Source organism: Galeopterus variegatus, unplaced genomic scaffold, assembly GCF_000696425.1.
Source record: "Galeopterus variegatus unplaced genomic scaffold, G_variegatus-3.0.2 Scaffold5321, whole genome shotgun sequence".
Classification (NCBI taxonomy): Eukaryota; Metazoa; Chordata; class Mammalia; order Dermoptera; family Cynocephalidae; genus Galeopterus; species Galeopterus variegatus.
The window spans coordinates 2822-16339 of NW_007731432.1; the positions used below are offsets into that span (position 1 = coordinate 2822).

At 37.0% G+C, this 13518-nt stretch overlaps 1 protein-coding gene across 1 annotated transcript in view; it reads right to left on the minus strand.

Annotated features, from left to right (window-relative positions):
* Nucleotides 1-377: 377 nt before the first annotated feature.
* The window catches only part of LOC103604665 (putative Polycomb group protein ASXL3), a gene marked incomplete at its 3' end in the record, with an annotated part of 135463 nt that continues 122322 nt past the window's right edge, over nucleotides 378-13518 (minus strand). The window contains exons 10-11 of the mRNA XM_008589237.1: nucleotides 2340-2436; nucleotides 378-483 (exon numbers count right to left, since the gene is read on the minus strand). Coding sequence (XP_008587459.1) covers nucleotides 378-483; nucleotides 2340-2436 — 203 coding nt within the window. The remainder of the gene's footprint in view (nucleotides 484-2339; nucleotides 2437-13518) is intronic.

The following is a 13518-nucleotide window of genomic DNA, read 5'->3' on the forward strand; positions in this document are numbered from 1 at the left end:
TTAAATATGTGCCTAAAACTACTTAACTTTAAAGTACTCATTAATGAAAATATTTCAAAATAAAAAAACCCAACACAGGAAAATTTTACTAAAATCCACTTAAGAAAACCAAAAATGACTTCTATAGGATTTCATGTGCTATTTTCAGTCTGAAATAAATTTTCATGAACAAGTTATAAACCCTTGAAAATGCATTTTTTAAAATTTAAGTGCTGATATGCCACTATAATTTTATCCACAATTTCTTACACCAAGGGACTATTGCCTTTTATCACAGGTTTATTAAGTTTTACAGCATATGAGCGTGCTATGTGAAGCATAGAATTACATTTTCATTTCCTTCTAAGAGAAATGAGAAAAAATGCTCTAGTACTTACTTTTCTCCATAAAACCTTTCAAAGAATTTTTCTTTCCAAGGTTCTGTTTTCTTTTCCTTCTCAATTTCTTGCCTTATTCGCAATTGCATTTCTGGGGTAAACTCTCCTGGAAAGAAAATGCTAACATATTAAGTAAAAGTAGTCACATCTTTGCCAATTAATAAACATGTAATTTATTTGAGTAAACTTTTATGGATGTTGGAAAGTAAAATGATGAATAATGATAACATTTTTACAGCTTCTCTTTTTATGAACATCACTCAAATAGTCATTTCATTGTTGATGAACTCTAAAATGTATTGCATGCCAAGGGCTGCAAATAAAAGAGTGTATATTCACTGTCCACAAGGAAATCAGTCTGGTGGGAGTAGAGGCACATAGTTGACTATAATATAATGTCAAAGGCCCTGCACAGGCCATGAAATTAAATGTAGTGAAGGCATAGAAGAGAAAGCACTCAATTCTGCCTAAGTCAATTAAGGAGGACCACATGTATGAGCTGATTTAGCTTTTGAAGGATAATCAGGCTTTTATAAAGTGATTAAATCACAAGGCACAGAGACGTGAATATGTATATATATTCTTTTGAGTGGCCAATTATGACTAGAACATAGGATAGAATGAAATGGGAAAGGACAGCTAAGGCCAATTATCCAATGTATGTTCTAAAGAGAGTTCATTTTCCTACAAGAGCTAGAGGGAGGTCCTTGTGGCACTCAGTGGGGAAGGAATGTGGCCAAACAAGCAGCTCACAAAGATGGGTCTGACAAGAGTGAAGAAATCTAAGAGCTCCAGGTAGGCTACTGAACAGCACAGATGAGGGATGGAGATTACAACCGGACCAGGAGCAGCAGGAATGCTGAAGATGAGTCAGGCGTCATTAACAGTTCATGGCCAGATAGGCTGGGGGAAAACTAAGAGGGCCAAAGGTATCACTAAGGTTTTAAACTGGGGAACTGTGAAGACATGGGTCACATTACAGAAAGAAAGAGCAGGAGGAGTAGATGTGAAAGGGAATTTAGGGGGTTGAACATTGGGCATTTTGGTTTTAAGGTGCCTGACATCAGCTAGTGAGACCCAGTAGCATTTGGAAACAGAACACTGGGGATTAGGAAAAGGGGACAAGGGCCACATTTGGAAGTTCTTGGTATACAGGCAATAGTTCAAACTAAGGTGGTGACTGAGGCTGCTTAGAAAATATGTATGGTTAGAAAAGAAAATGCTAGAGACATGAATATTTATCTTCACATAAATGAATAGGCACTCCTGAAGGCAGCTGGGAAAGGGGTTGTCAGAAATGTAGCCACAGGTAACTATTTGAAATATATGATGAATGTCTAAGGTAGATAGTCTCAAATGTGATGGGATAAAAAAGAAATGAGAAATTGGAGGAGGAATATGAAATGTAAGGATTGAAAAGAGGAAACTGGGCTTGGACTTTGCCATTAGCAAGTCATTAGTATTCTCCAGGAGGGACATTTCAGTTGTGTAGAGTGGGTCCACACCTGACCATAACAGTGTGAATGAGTAGGGAGCAAAAATGGGGTAGCACTGGGTAGTTTTTAGTTTTTCAAGAAGCTTGGTGACTAAAGCAAAGATAAGATGAAGTGGTGGCTCCAGGGGAAGGAAGTATTTAAAAGAAGTTTCTTTAGGTTCCAGGATATTCAAGAAAATACGTAATGGATCAAACAATGAAATTAAAATTACCATTCTAAATAAAAACTTGCTATATCAAAAATTTTTATTATGTCCCAGATAAAATCATGCTTTCTTCAAAAATATCGGACATCAAAAATGCCATATATAACAAAAGAATTAGTGAAGTCTACTGAAATGGGATGTAAATTTTTACTAAATTATATTTCAGGGAAAAAAACAAGACTTGGAAATCAAAATTAGGTGCAAAGCTCGGTGTAGTATGCGTACTGCAATGACACATAATAAAAGAAAATAGAAATTTACCTTCTGCCAGCCGCTGTTTCCACCCTTGTGCTGCATATGCAAAGAATTCATTATTTAGAGCTGAAGTACTGAGGCGTAAAATTCCATCACTTCCCATCTAGGAAATAAGCCGACAAAAACAAGACTCCATCAGGAATAATTCAAAGCAAAAGGATGCTGGAAAGAAGTGAAAACTAAGTGGCATTGGGGTGTGTGTGTGAAGGAGAGAGGAGAGAGAGAAAGAAAGTACATGGCAGCAGTAAGGGAAGAGAGAAACCCAACAAAAGCTGAATCTCCTAAGATAAAAATTGCATGCATTCTGCTTACTGATGTAGGGGACGGAAAGAATTAGAGTGTTGTCCTTGATTGGCAGAAAGAAGTGAAAACTAAGTGGCATTGGGGTGTGTGTGTGAAGGAGAGAGGAGAGAGAGAAAGAAAGTACATGGCAGGAGTAAGGGAAGAGAGAAACCCAACAAAAGCTGAATCTCCTAAGATAAAAACTGCATGCATTCTGCTTACTGATGTAGGGGACGGAAAGAATTAGAGTGTTGTCCTTGATTGGCTTCTTATGTAGTTATGGAGGGAAGATAAAACACATAAAAAGTTAAATAATGCCAAGCATTAAGTGAGCGGGAATTAAGACATGCAAAAAGTGAAAGTTCAGGGAAGATACTTAGGTGGAAATGTGTGGTTAGGAAGAACTTGAGGCATGAGAGTGGGACTGGTGCAGGGTCACGAAACAGTAGGATTTGGACAGAAGAGCTAGAAATCGGAGCATACAGTATACTGTCAGAGCGTGTGAGCTCTATTGCAGAGGCAGTAGATCATAAACAATCAGTAACTGGATGATTTGTGAAAGTACGAGGATGCTTTAGTCCTGTAGTCAAAGACCAGCAAACTGTAACCCAACTAGATTTTCAAAAATTTCCTCTTACTCCCATTTGCATAATTCATATACGAGTTATCCTAAGTTCTAATTACTATTACCTCAGAAAACACACCCAGATTTCTTCATGTTTTTGTCTGTTTATGACCTTCTCTACACTTCATCTTCACCCACTGAAGAATTTAATTCGAATAATACCTTCATGAATGTGTCAGCTAAACCATCGTGTAGGAGGAAAGGACAATACTGAATCTAAAAGCAAGCATTATACTAACTATTTAAACTGGGTAATGGCCAATGGATCCCAGAAAAGAGAGACCGGGACTGGCCCAGTGAATGTACCAGGGGTAAACTTGAGTCCCCTGCACTTACTCCTGCATATCCATTGCCTTCTTCATGTTAGCCATGACCAGGCAAAGTTGTAAAGCACTGCTCTAGGCAATGAGAAACTATGCAAAGTGGTGAAGCCCGGGAAAAGCCTAGAAAGATTTGTGTTTAAAAAGATGACTTTAATAGCTGTGTAAAGGATGGAATCAGGAGGGAAAGGCAGATACAGACACATCATCAGAAGGGTATTGGAATACTTCTGTACAGGATGATTTAAAAAACAAAAGGCAAATCTGAGAGATACTCAGGATTGGATGAAAATCTTCAGAACAGAGGAGGTAAAGGCATTGGGGGAATATTTCAGGAAACACTAATATTGCTCAGAATGATTGTGGGAGATGGGGTAGATAAAAGTGATGGCTGAACTTGAGTACAAGTCTCCACAGACTGTTATCGAGGGGTTCTGTCTAGAAAAGACAATAAGGATGAAGACAAGATAGTCGTCTGAATTACATACCCCTAAGAAGTCTGAATAATAATACCTTGTGGGTATTGACTGTGAACATGTGTCCTTGTGGTTCAGGAGCCTTGGGGAGAAAAGCAACTCCACTTAGGAAGATTAAAAGGGAAGAGGTACTCTAACTGCGTAGATAGGCTTTAATTAGGACTAGCTGGTGGAAGGGAAGTTCTCTGTTGAGGAATTTGTTTACTATGGAGTACATTTATAGAAGGCACAGTAGGAAAGGTTAGAATTATTCTACATTTGGGGACATGGTGCCTTATGATCTCCTATAGTCCACACAATGCTTAGCATCTTGCAGATACTCAATAAAAGTTACTGTGCTGCCCTTGCTTTGTGTAGTGAGAGATTTAAAACTTAACTCTAGTAGCTGAAAAACAGAATTTTAGTTTTGTGTATCCTGCCAGGCCAGGAGCATGATTACTTGCTAATTGAAATTTCAGCATAATTTTAAGACACAAAAAAATCCCAGATCCAGATTAGCTCTGACAGATTCTCACAATTTCAGCACATGAGAACTCCAGTGTGGCATAAACACATTCATGAATATGGAAGCCAGCCCTGCAGGAAAATGTTTTTCTTTTAAAACAGAAAAAAAATATTAACTGTCAGATTCCTAGCCTGTGTGAAACAGCACAATTAAACTCTAGGCTACATTTGACTTAGGAAATACACGCCAATAAAACTTTTCAAATACACTATTAATTTTATGGCCTTTAAGAAATACTGTCCAAAAGATATAACATGTTAATGAACTGGAACAATAAACACTTCTCAAAGGTTTATTTATTGCTGAGCTGTAAATTCTTGTTTTCCTAATTCATTACTGTAGAAAATTTATTCCAAGCACCATCTCCCTTATAATGAAACATCTTACTAAACTATTGGTAAGTTATACTTCCTTTTTAATCGGGAGGAGAAAAAATCTGGTGAAAATGATTATTTCAGAGGAAAATAAATACTAGTAATGGGAAACATTCACATAGAGGTTTTTGTTTGTTTGTTTTTACAAAGCTTTAAACTCTTTCTTGATGAGTATACCATTTGCCTTTGGTATTGATTGTACTGATACACATTTTATGGGATGCATGTCAAATGGAATTCAAAGGGTTAAATACATGTTGCTACTTGCCCACCAAACAATGTTTGAAGTTGGATGAATGGTAATTCAGTACAAGAACATATTACATTTAATAACAATCCTTTAAGCCTTTATTATATTCTTTGTCACTTTTTTTTTCTCACTTTGTGTTTCTTGCAAGTGATTCCGACTACATATGAGGGCTGCTTAGAGGAATAGTAAGGAATGTGCTGAAGTTAGAAAGTGGCTAAATAGCAGTGGTGTACCTAGAAATACAAGTAATTTGGATTTAATTCTATAGACAATGAGGAGTCGTTCAAAGTAAAGCCAAAACATAATGAAAAGATTCGTGTTGAGTATGTTTGGGTACACAGACTGCTGTTTTAGATCAGGTGTGAGGATGGACTTCTCTAATATCACTACAAACAGGGGACACTTGAGCAGATGCCTGAAAGAAGTGACAAACAGTCATACCGCTATCTGGGAAAGAATAAGCAGAGCGGAGGGAGGGTAAATGAAAGGGCTTCAGGTGGGGCTTACCAGAAGGCCCCAAGAGCTGGCAAGCAGTCACAGAGTGGGAGAAAGAGGGTCTGACGGGACAGGATCTGATGGGCCTCACAGCCTACTGTACAGACTGGCTTTTCCCTTGAGGATTCTGGCCTGAGGAATGAGATCTGACATTTCTAAAGCATAGCTGACTGCTGTATTTAAAAAAAAAAAAAAAAAAAAAAAAAAAAAAAAATTAGAGCAGTGCTGTCCAACAGCAATGCAAATGTGAGCCACGTGTGTGATTTTATTTTTTCGAGTAATCACAATGGGGAAAATTAATTAAATTAATTCTAATAATATATTTTATTTAACCCAACCTGTCTAAAATGTTATTTTATCATGTATTCAATATATTCTTAATGAGATACTGTGGGTTTTCTTTGCATACTTATTCTTCAATATACACTGTGTCTTCTTAGAGCAAGTCTCAATTCAGATCAGCCATTTCTAGTGCTTAACAGCCACAGAAGGCTAGTGGCTACTGTACTAGACAGCGAAGCTTTAGGAGATGAAGACTTGACAGGGACACTAGTGTCTAGTGATTGCAATAATCCACGGGGGGGGGGGGAATGATAGTAGTTTGGGCTAGGGTAACAGCAGTGGAGGTGGTGAGAAATGGTGGAGTTCTGATTACATTCTGAAGGTTGAGCCAGCTGGACTTGGTAATGGATTGGATGTGTGGTATGAGAGAGAGCAGGCAAGGAGGACACCAAGGATTTTTGGCCTTGGCAATGAAAAGTACAAAATTGCTTCTTATTAAAATGGAGAAGACTACGGGAGGAGATTTGGTTTTGCACCACTTAAGGTTGAGATGCTGATTATAATATTCAATAGATGTCTTCGACACATCACTTCCTCTACACTATTACAGTGCAGAGGATTGCCTGTACAAAGGCAAGACTAGAGGCAGGGACGCCTGTCAAGGAGCATCAAGAGAAATCCAGGGAACAGATGATGAGAAGTCTTGAGATTGTTCAGACAGGGGGAGTAGAGAGGATGGAGATATTCAAGAGCGGTCTAGGAACCAGAATAGATGGCACTGAGTAAGCATGTGTGTGAGGTGAATGAGACAAAGAGGTGAAAGGTGATTCCCAGGAATAAGGCTTGAGTAACTGGACAGACGCTGGCACCAGACATCAAGACAGGAAATGACACAAGGAGGAATAGTATGTAGGACAAACAAATGATGGGTTTGGCTTTGGATATATTAATGTATCTTGAAGACATCCAAGTAAATATGTCTAGTCAATACCTAAAAACAGGGGCAAGAAGCTCAGCAGTGAGTGAAGAATTAGGAAAAAAAAAATCAGGAATTATTAACAAGCAAAATGTAGTTGAAAACATGGGCATGAATGAGAACATCCAAAGAATATTTACTAAAAGAGGAGACAGATGGCATAAAGTAGAGCGCCGAGAAACACTAATGCAGAAAGAATGGGAGGGAGAAGACTAAGCAAAAGCAGCCAGAGGTAGGTAGAAAATCAGAGCAAGTAGCATCACAGATGCAAGGAAGAAAGCATTTTCAGAAGGTGGTCTGTATAATGCATGTGCTAGTGTCTATGAAGCCATTTAGAATTATCTAGGTCAACACTCTGTGCAATACACTATGTTAGCTGTGTTGTCCAATAAAAAAATCAGTAGGGTCTTTACAACATAGACAACTAGACAGTGAGACACCATTCAGGAGTCTAATACAATATGAAAAGAGTAACGAGCATATGTACTATACGCTACCAGTGAGCAACATATACTCTGCATGATCAAGCATCCAGTGCCCTTGTAGTCTACAGCCCAGTATAAATTAAAACCAGGGTATTCATTCTCCCTAAAGGATAAATTTTCATTTATACCTTACCACCAAGTATAATTCAGATGGCTCAGGAGACTCTATAAGTATGCTATAGTTTTATGCATAGAGGAAGATGTTATTATTTAGGATAACAAAAGATAAGTATAAAAGTGAAAGAAGACTGCTAAGAGAGATAGTATCACTAAAGGAAATAGAATCAACAATAAACTAAAAACAATTTTACAAATAATTTTTGAAAGCTATTTTCGAAATTGCAGTAAGATAATATTTCCCAAACTGTGCTTTGCAAAATAGGTATTTTAGTAGGTAAATCCAACTAAAAGGAAATTTATTCTTCCATCCAATAAATATAGACTGTATTTATTAAATGTGGTTACACAGTTTTCTTTACTCTAAGTATTCTCTAAAATGCTAGAATTTATGTTAAACCTCTAAGAATAGATTGCACAGTATTCCTCTAACATTTTTAACTTTGTAATCCTCTCACAGAACAATATCTCATGGAACATGTATTCCCCAGAAGACAGTTTGGGAAATGATATATTAAGAGTTGCAAAATTATCATTGTCAGAAGCAGTCAAATGGGATAAACTAGAGCAATAAATAAATCTGCACATGCTAGATATTAAATTCCTGTTTAACAAATAAATGAAAATTTCTATGATCTGAATATGAGATAATTTTCAGGATACTGAATCAAATATTCAAAATAAATAAATAAAATAGTAAAAAATTATAAGGAATGATATAAAATTTAACCTACAAGCCTAAGTGACCTCAAGTTCTAAGCTCACTGCAGAAAACGATTTGCTATTCCTTTTTAAAAACTCAACATATTTATAACAACATTTTTAAAAAATTAGACATTGTTATTATAAAGTTGTAATCGAGATTATTTCTAGTCATGTGGGGATTAAAGAAAAAATTGTTATGTAGTTTTCATCTTTCCTACACCGAATTAAAAAAAAAATATGCATGGAATCAAGCTGTAGCAAAAAGAGGAATTTCAGAGAGAAACTATTATCAAAAACAAATCAGCATTTAAATGTAAAAGTGGAACACAATTTGTGTCATCATTCTTCTGGCAGAGTTTTATAGTTTGTTTTTATAATGAAATCTCTCTTCTTCTGAGGCAAGATGGTTCCTTTATTTCCCTTCTACTTGCTGCCTTTGTGATCACTACTGAGCACTAAGAAAGAAATCTCAAAGTATAAAATTCTACATGGAAGTGTTTAGGAGATGGAAGATCTGTAATACTCAGAATCTAGGTGTATTTCTTTTTTTTTTTTGGTGGATGGCTGGTACAGGGATCAAACCCTGGACCCTCATGTTATCAGCACCATGCTCTAATCAACTGAGCTAACCAGCCATCCATCAGGTGAAATTCTTATGTAAAATGAAGTTCTTCAGGCAGAGGAGTGGGCAGGAGAAGTACATAGCAACGTTGAGTTACTAAATGAGATTTCTGAACGCATAAACTGCAAAGGGTTCTTAAAACTAAAGAAGTTTATAAAATAGCATATAGGAACTAGTCTTGTGGGAAATGATTATTCTCTTTTCATAAAAAAAAAATGTTTAAATAATTTATATATATACATATATATAAATGTAATACATCTGTTAATCAGCATATAGGAACTAGTCTTGTGGGAAATGATTATTCTCTTTTCATAAAAAAAAATGTTTAAATAATTTATATATATACATATATATAAATGTAATACATCTGTTAATAGACAAGCATACAAATATGTTTATATAGAGATATTTTACACATATGTACACATGTACTTACACACCTAAACACACTAAGCACACTACGTGTGCATGCACATATATACATACACACACAGATATATAATTTTCTTTTTCCTCTAAAAACACAATTTCTAAGCAATCCAACCACTTGGTTAAGACAGCAGTTTCCTCAGGAATGAAAACTCTTGCTCATCCTGAGAGACTGTTCTCCCTTCCACCAGATGACCTGCCCAAGCCTCCAAGTTTGCAGAGAAGATGTTCAACCAGACGTTGGGGAGGACAATCCTTAGAACCAGACATGCTGGAAAGCTCTCTCTCATGCCCTGGTGAATGGGAAAAAGGAATTCCCTAGCAATAAGAGAAAAAGAAAGTTTTGTTCATAACTGCTGCTATGGATTTTAGCACATATAATCTGAAAAACCATTTCTGAGGGATGTATAAAATGTTAGAAACAAATTAACAAAGAAGAGCTACCTCAATACTGATTTTTAGAAGGGTTCAATTATTGAGTTTTAGCTACTATACTTACATGGGATTTCCCTTAAGCTTTCATATACTATTATTAAAAACAATAATTATTTTCCAATGACATTATTGTACACTTTAACATTTTATCTTTCCTAAGAATCATTCTGTTTTCAAATTTCAAAGAGAGGAATCACTATTCTAAGTGCTATAATTTCTCAATGCTTTAACAGCCTGCTTAGAAAAGTTGTAGACTGTGGCGAAATCAGTAAGAATAAATGAAATAAACACATCTAAAGGCAAAAATAAAGTCATTGAAGGATTAAGCTTTAATCAACTTCTCCAAAATTAGGGAAGCGTGTTTTGATGCTCACAGTACATCTACTTCATGACAAGTTTGTGAACAGCCCTTGGCCACACTTTGGGGCAATCTAATAGGTGTCAATGAGAAGTGGTGTGTTCAAAATGACCCAAAGGCAGATAATAAAATTTTAACAAGTTTTAGCAAATATGAGAATGTGTGTATGTCTTGAAAGACAATCTCTCTTATAATTGTATTTTCATCAATGTTCTCTCTGTGGAAGGGAGGGAAGCAAACTTCCAATGTACCCAATCATGAAACAGAATACTAATGTTTTATTTAGTGAAACTCAAGCTCATGTTCCTGTGTAGATAAAATAAGATTATGTTATGGGAGTCAATGAATCACTGTTTCCATTTGTAATACACTGAACAGCTGTGTTTAAGTGACTATCTATTAGTCATTCATTTCTTTAACAAACATTTCATAAGCATCTACTACGTGCCAGGAACTATGAAATGAACAGATTGCTTCTGCTACCACAGAGCCTATCACCTACAGTAGGACAGAAAAGGGTAAAATGTCTGGTATAAAGGTATAGAAAGTACATAAAGAACAAAAGGATGCTAGGAGAACTCCCAAACCTGGGTGTCTGGTATGCCTGTAATTCGTCCTTTGTAGCTTGTTAACATCTATGCCCAAAGGTATGTGTTTCCTCCTCTCCCCAGTTTAACAATGGCCCTTACCTACTTATTGTTAAATAAAACCTATAACTAATAATAATAACTACCATTAATTTAGTGTATACAACAACCCTGAAGGTAGGTATCTTAGTTCATTCAAGTTGCTATAACAAATATCACAGACTGGATAGCTTATAAACAACAGAATTTATTCCTCATGGTTCTGGAGGCTGGCACTCCAAGACCAAGGGACTAGCAGACGTGGTGTCCGGTGGTGAGGGCTCCTTACCTGGCACATAGATGGGATTTCTTGCTGTGTCCTCACATGGTGGAAGGAGAAGGCTAGCTCTCTCGGATGTCTTACAGGGGCATTAATCCCATTCATGAGCGCTCTGCCTTTATGACCTAATCACCCCCAAAAAGCCCACCTTCTAATACCAGGACACTGAAGGTTAAGATTTCAACATATGAATTTGGGGGGAACACAAACATTCAGACTCTAGCAGTAGGTAAGCAGTGAAGCAGGATTTGACCCCCCAAAATGACAACTTTTTCATTATACCATGTGGCTTCCTCTAATTAACATGCAGGCATTCATCCTTCTACTCAAAAGGTTTATGCACTAGGTGCTAGGAATCAACAATAAACAAAAAGACATGGTCCCTGTTCTGTAAAGTTATAATTACCAATTGTGTTAGGGCCCCTGAAGGAAAAAAGAAAAATGTACAATGAGAGCAATTTCTAGGTACATATATGTGCAGAAAGGACTCTCAAAGGCAATGATTTCTAAGCAGAGATGTATATGAAGGACGGGGAGGAGAGAGTCCTGGGGTGAGAGAAAGGGAGGTAAAGAACCTTATTATGAAGGGAATGACTTATGAGGGTGGTAGCTGAAGGAATACATGGCATCAAGATTGTTGTTTTTGCCTGTTTTATTTATTTTTTTTTTTGGATATTCTTAGCTAACAAGGATCCACCTCTCCATGTTTTGCTTTTGTCAGTTGCAAACTATTAATAATAAACTACTCACTTTGTAGAGTTTTTGTGAGGGTTACATGAGTGCAATATATGTAAAATGCCTAGAATAGTCCTGGTTTAGAGGAAGTTCTCGAGAAGCTTAGGTATAATTATTATCTGGTATGGAGTGTGACAGACACACTCTAGAGTGCTCCCAGAGTCACAGGCTTGGAAAACCCCCTCCCACTAAGTGTGGGAAGAGCCTGAGACTTGCTTCTAGGCAACAGGAAGCAGGCAAGGTGATGGGCTGTCACCCCTTGATCATGCTGTTACATGAGAAGTTGTCTTAACCTATCGGGGTGGAAAAGTTCTCCTGCTGACCTTGAGGAAGCAAAGTACCACCACTTCGTGCCAAAGGAGAGGAGTGACCTTTAAGAGCTGAGGGCTTCAGCCTTACAGCTGTATTGGACTGAATTCAGCCAGCAACCAGAATGAGCTTGGAAGAGGACTCCATGCTACAAATGAGAATGCAGCCACCAACACTTTGATTTCAGCCTGTGACATCCCTGAGCAGAAGAACCGGCTAAGCTCTGCCCACGTAGACTACCCTAACTTACTCTTGACCCATGGAGATAGTAAATGTGGGCTACCTCAAGCTGCTGAATTTCTGCTAAATTGTTACACTGCATAAAAAACTAATACAGGGGAGGTGAGGAAACCTCATTTGATTACCTCTTTATTATTTGAGACAAAATTATCTGCTAACAATACTGGTCTGAACGAGTGTGTGTTTCTGTGCGTAGGAGACAGGAGGAGAGAATACAGGACTTCAGGCAGTGTTATCAAAGAAGATAGATTATAAAGGGCAGGCTGCAACCTTAGAAAGTAGGGAAGAAACTTTGCCATGGTATGCAAAGCAGGAGCTTATTAAGAAATATTGTTGAATGAATTAATTTTGTTGTGGTTCAGTTGTATCACTATTTGATGCATCTATGTAACCCTACCCAGTTTTTTGATGTATTGTTGAATGAATTAATTTTGTTGTGGTTCAGTTGTATCACTATTTGATGCATCTATGTAACCCTACCCAGTTTTTTGATGAGGGTGACCAAAAGATACCTCTGTTAGGGTGTATAAAAAACTGATTTTATAAGGAACATACAGATTTCAGGAGCTACTTTCAGCTACTGTCTTTGATGCAAAGTAACAAAGAGAAAAATAAAGCAGACAACAAATTTTAGCTTTTGCCGGGGGCGGTGGGTGGGGGAGTACCAACACCACGGTGATGGATCTGTAACACAACATTCCAAAATGTGGACAGTGTATCTCTTCAAATTAAGTTAATCAGCTATGCACAACCAGAAAATGAAAGATATGATTTCTTCCATTAAATCTGGTATGATTTAATTTTATGTACACTCCTGTTCCTCTAATATCCCCTAAGGAAAAAAAAAATCAAATAAACAAAAAATGGACTTCTGATATATTCAAGACATTCCACGGTATTCTCCTTAAGTAACCTAGCATGTCGCAGTGGAAAGGAGGCTGGATTTAAAGTTAGAAAATTGGTCTGCTAAACCCAGCTCCGTGTCTTTACAGCTGTCTGAAGATGCTCCAGTTTCTTCGCAGCTTTGAGTCTCTGTCTGTCTCTTTATTCAAATGCGGAAAAGTAAAAGTACGTGCAAAGTTGTTACATGAATTAGAGATAATAAATGTAAAGAATCTAACATACTACCTAACAAATAACATATGAGGAGTAAAATTTTAAAACATTAATGTATAATAATATTAACTATCAACTTAGTAAGAGATTAGTGTGTGATCTTTTAAATCTCAGAAAACCAAGTCCTTGAACTTGAACAC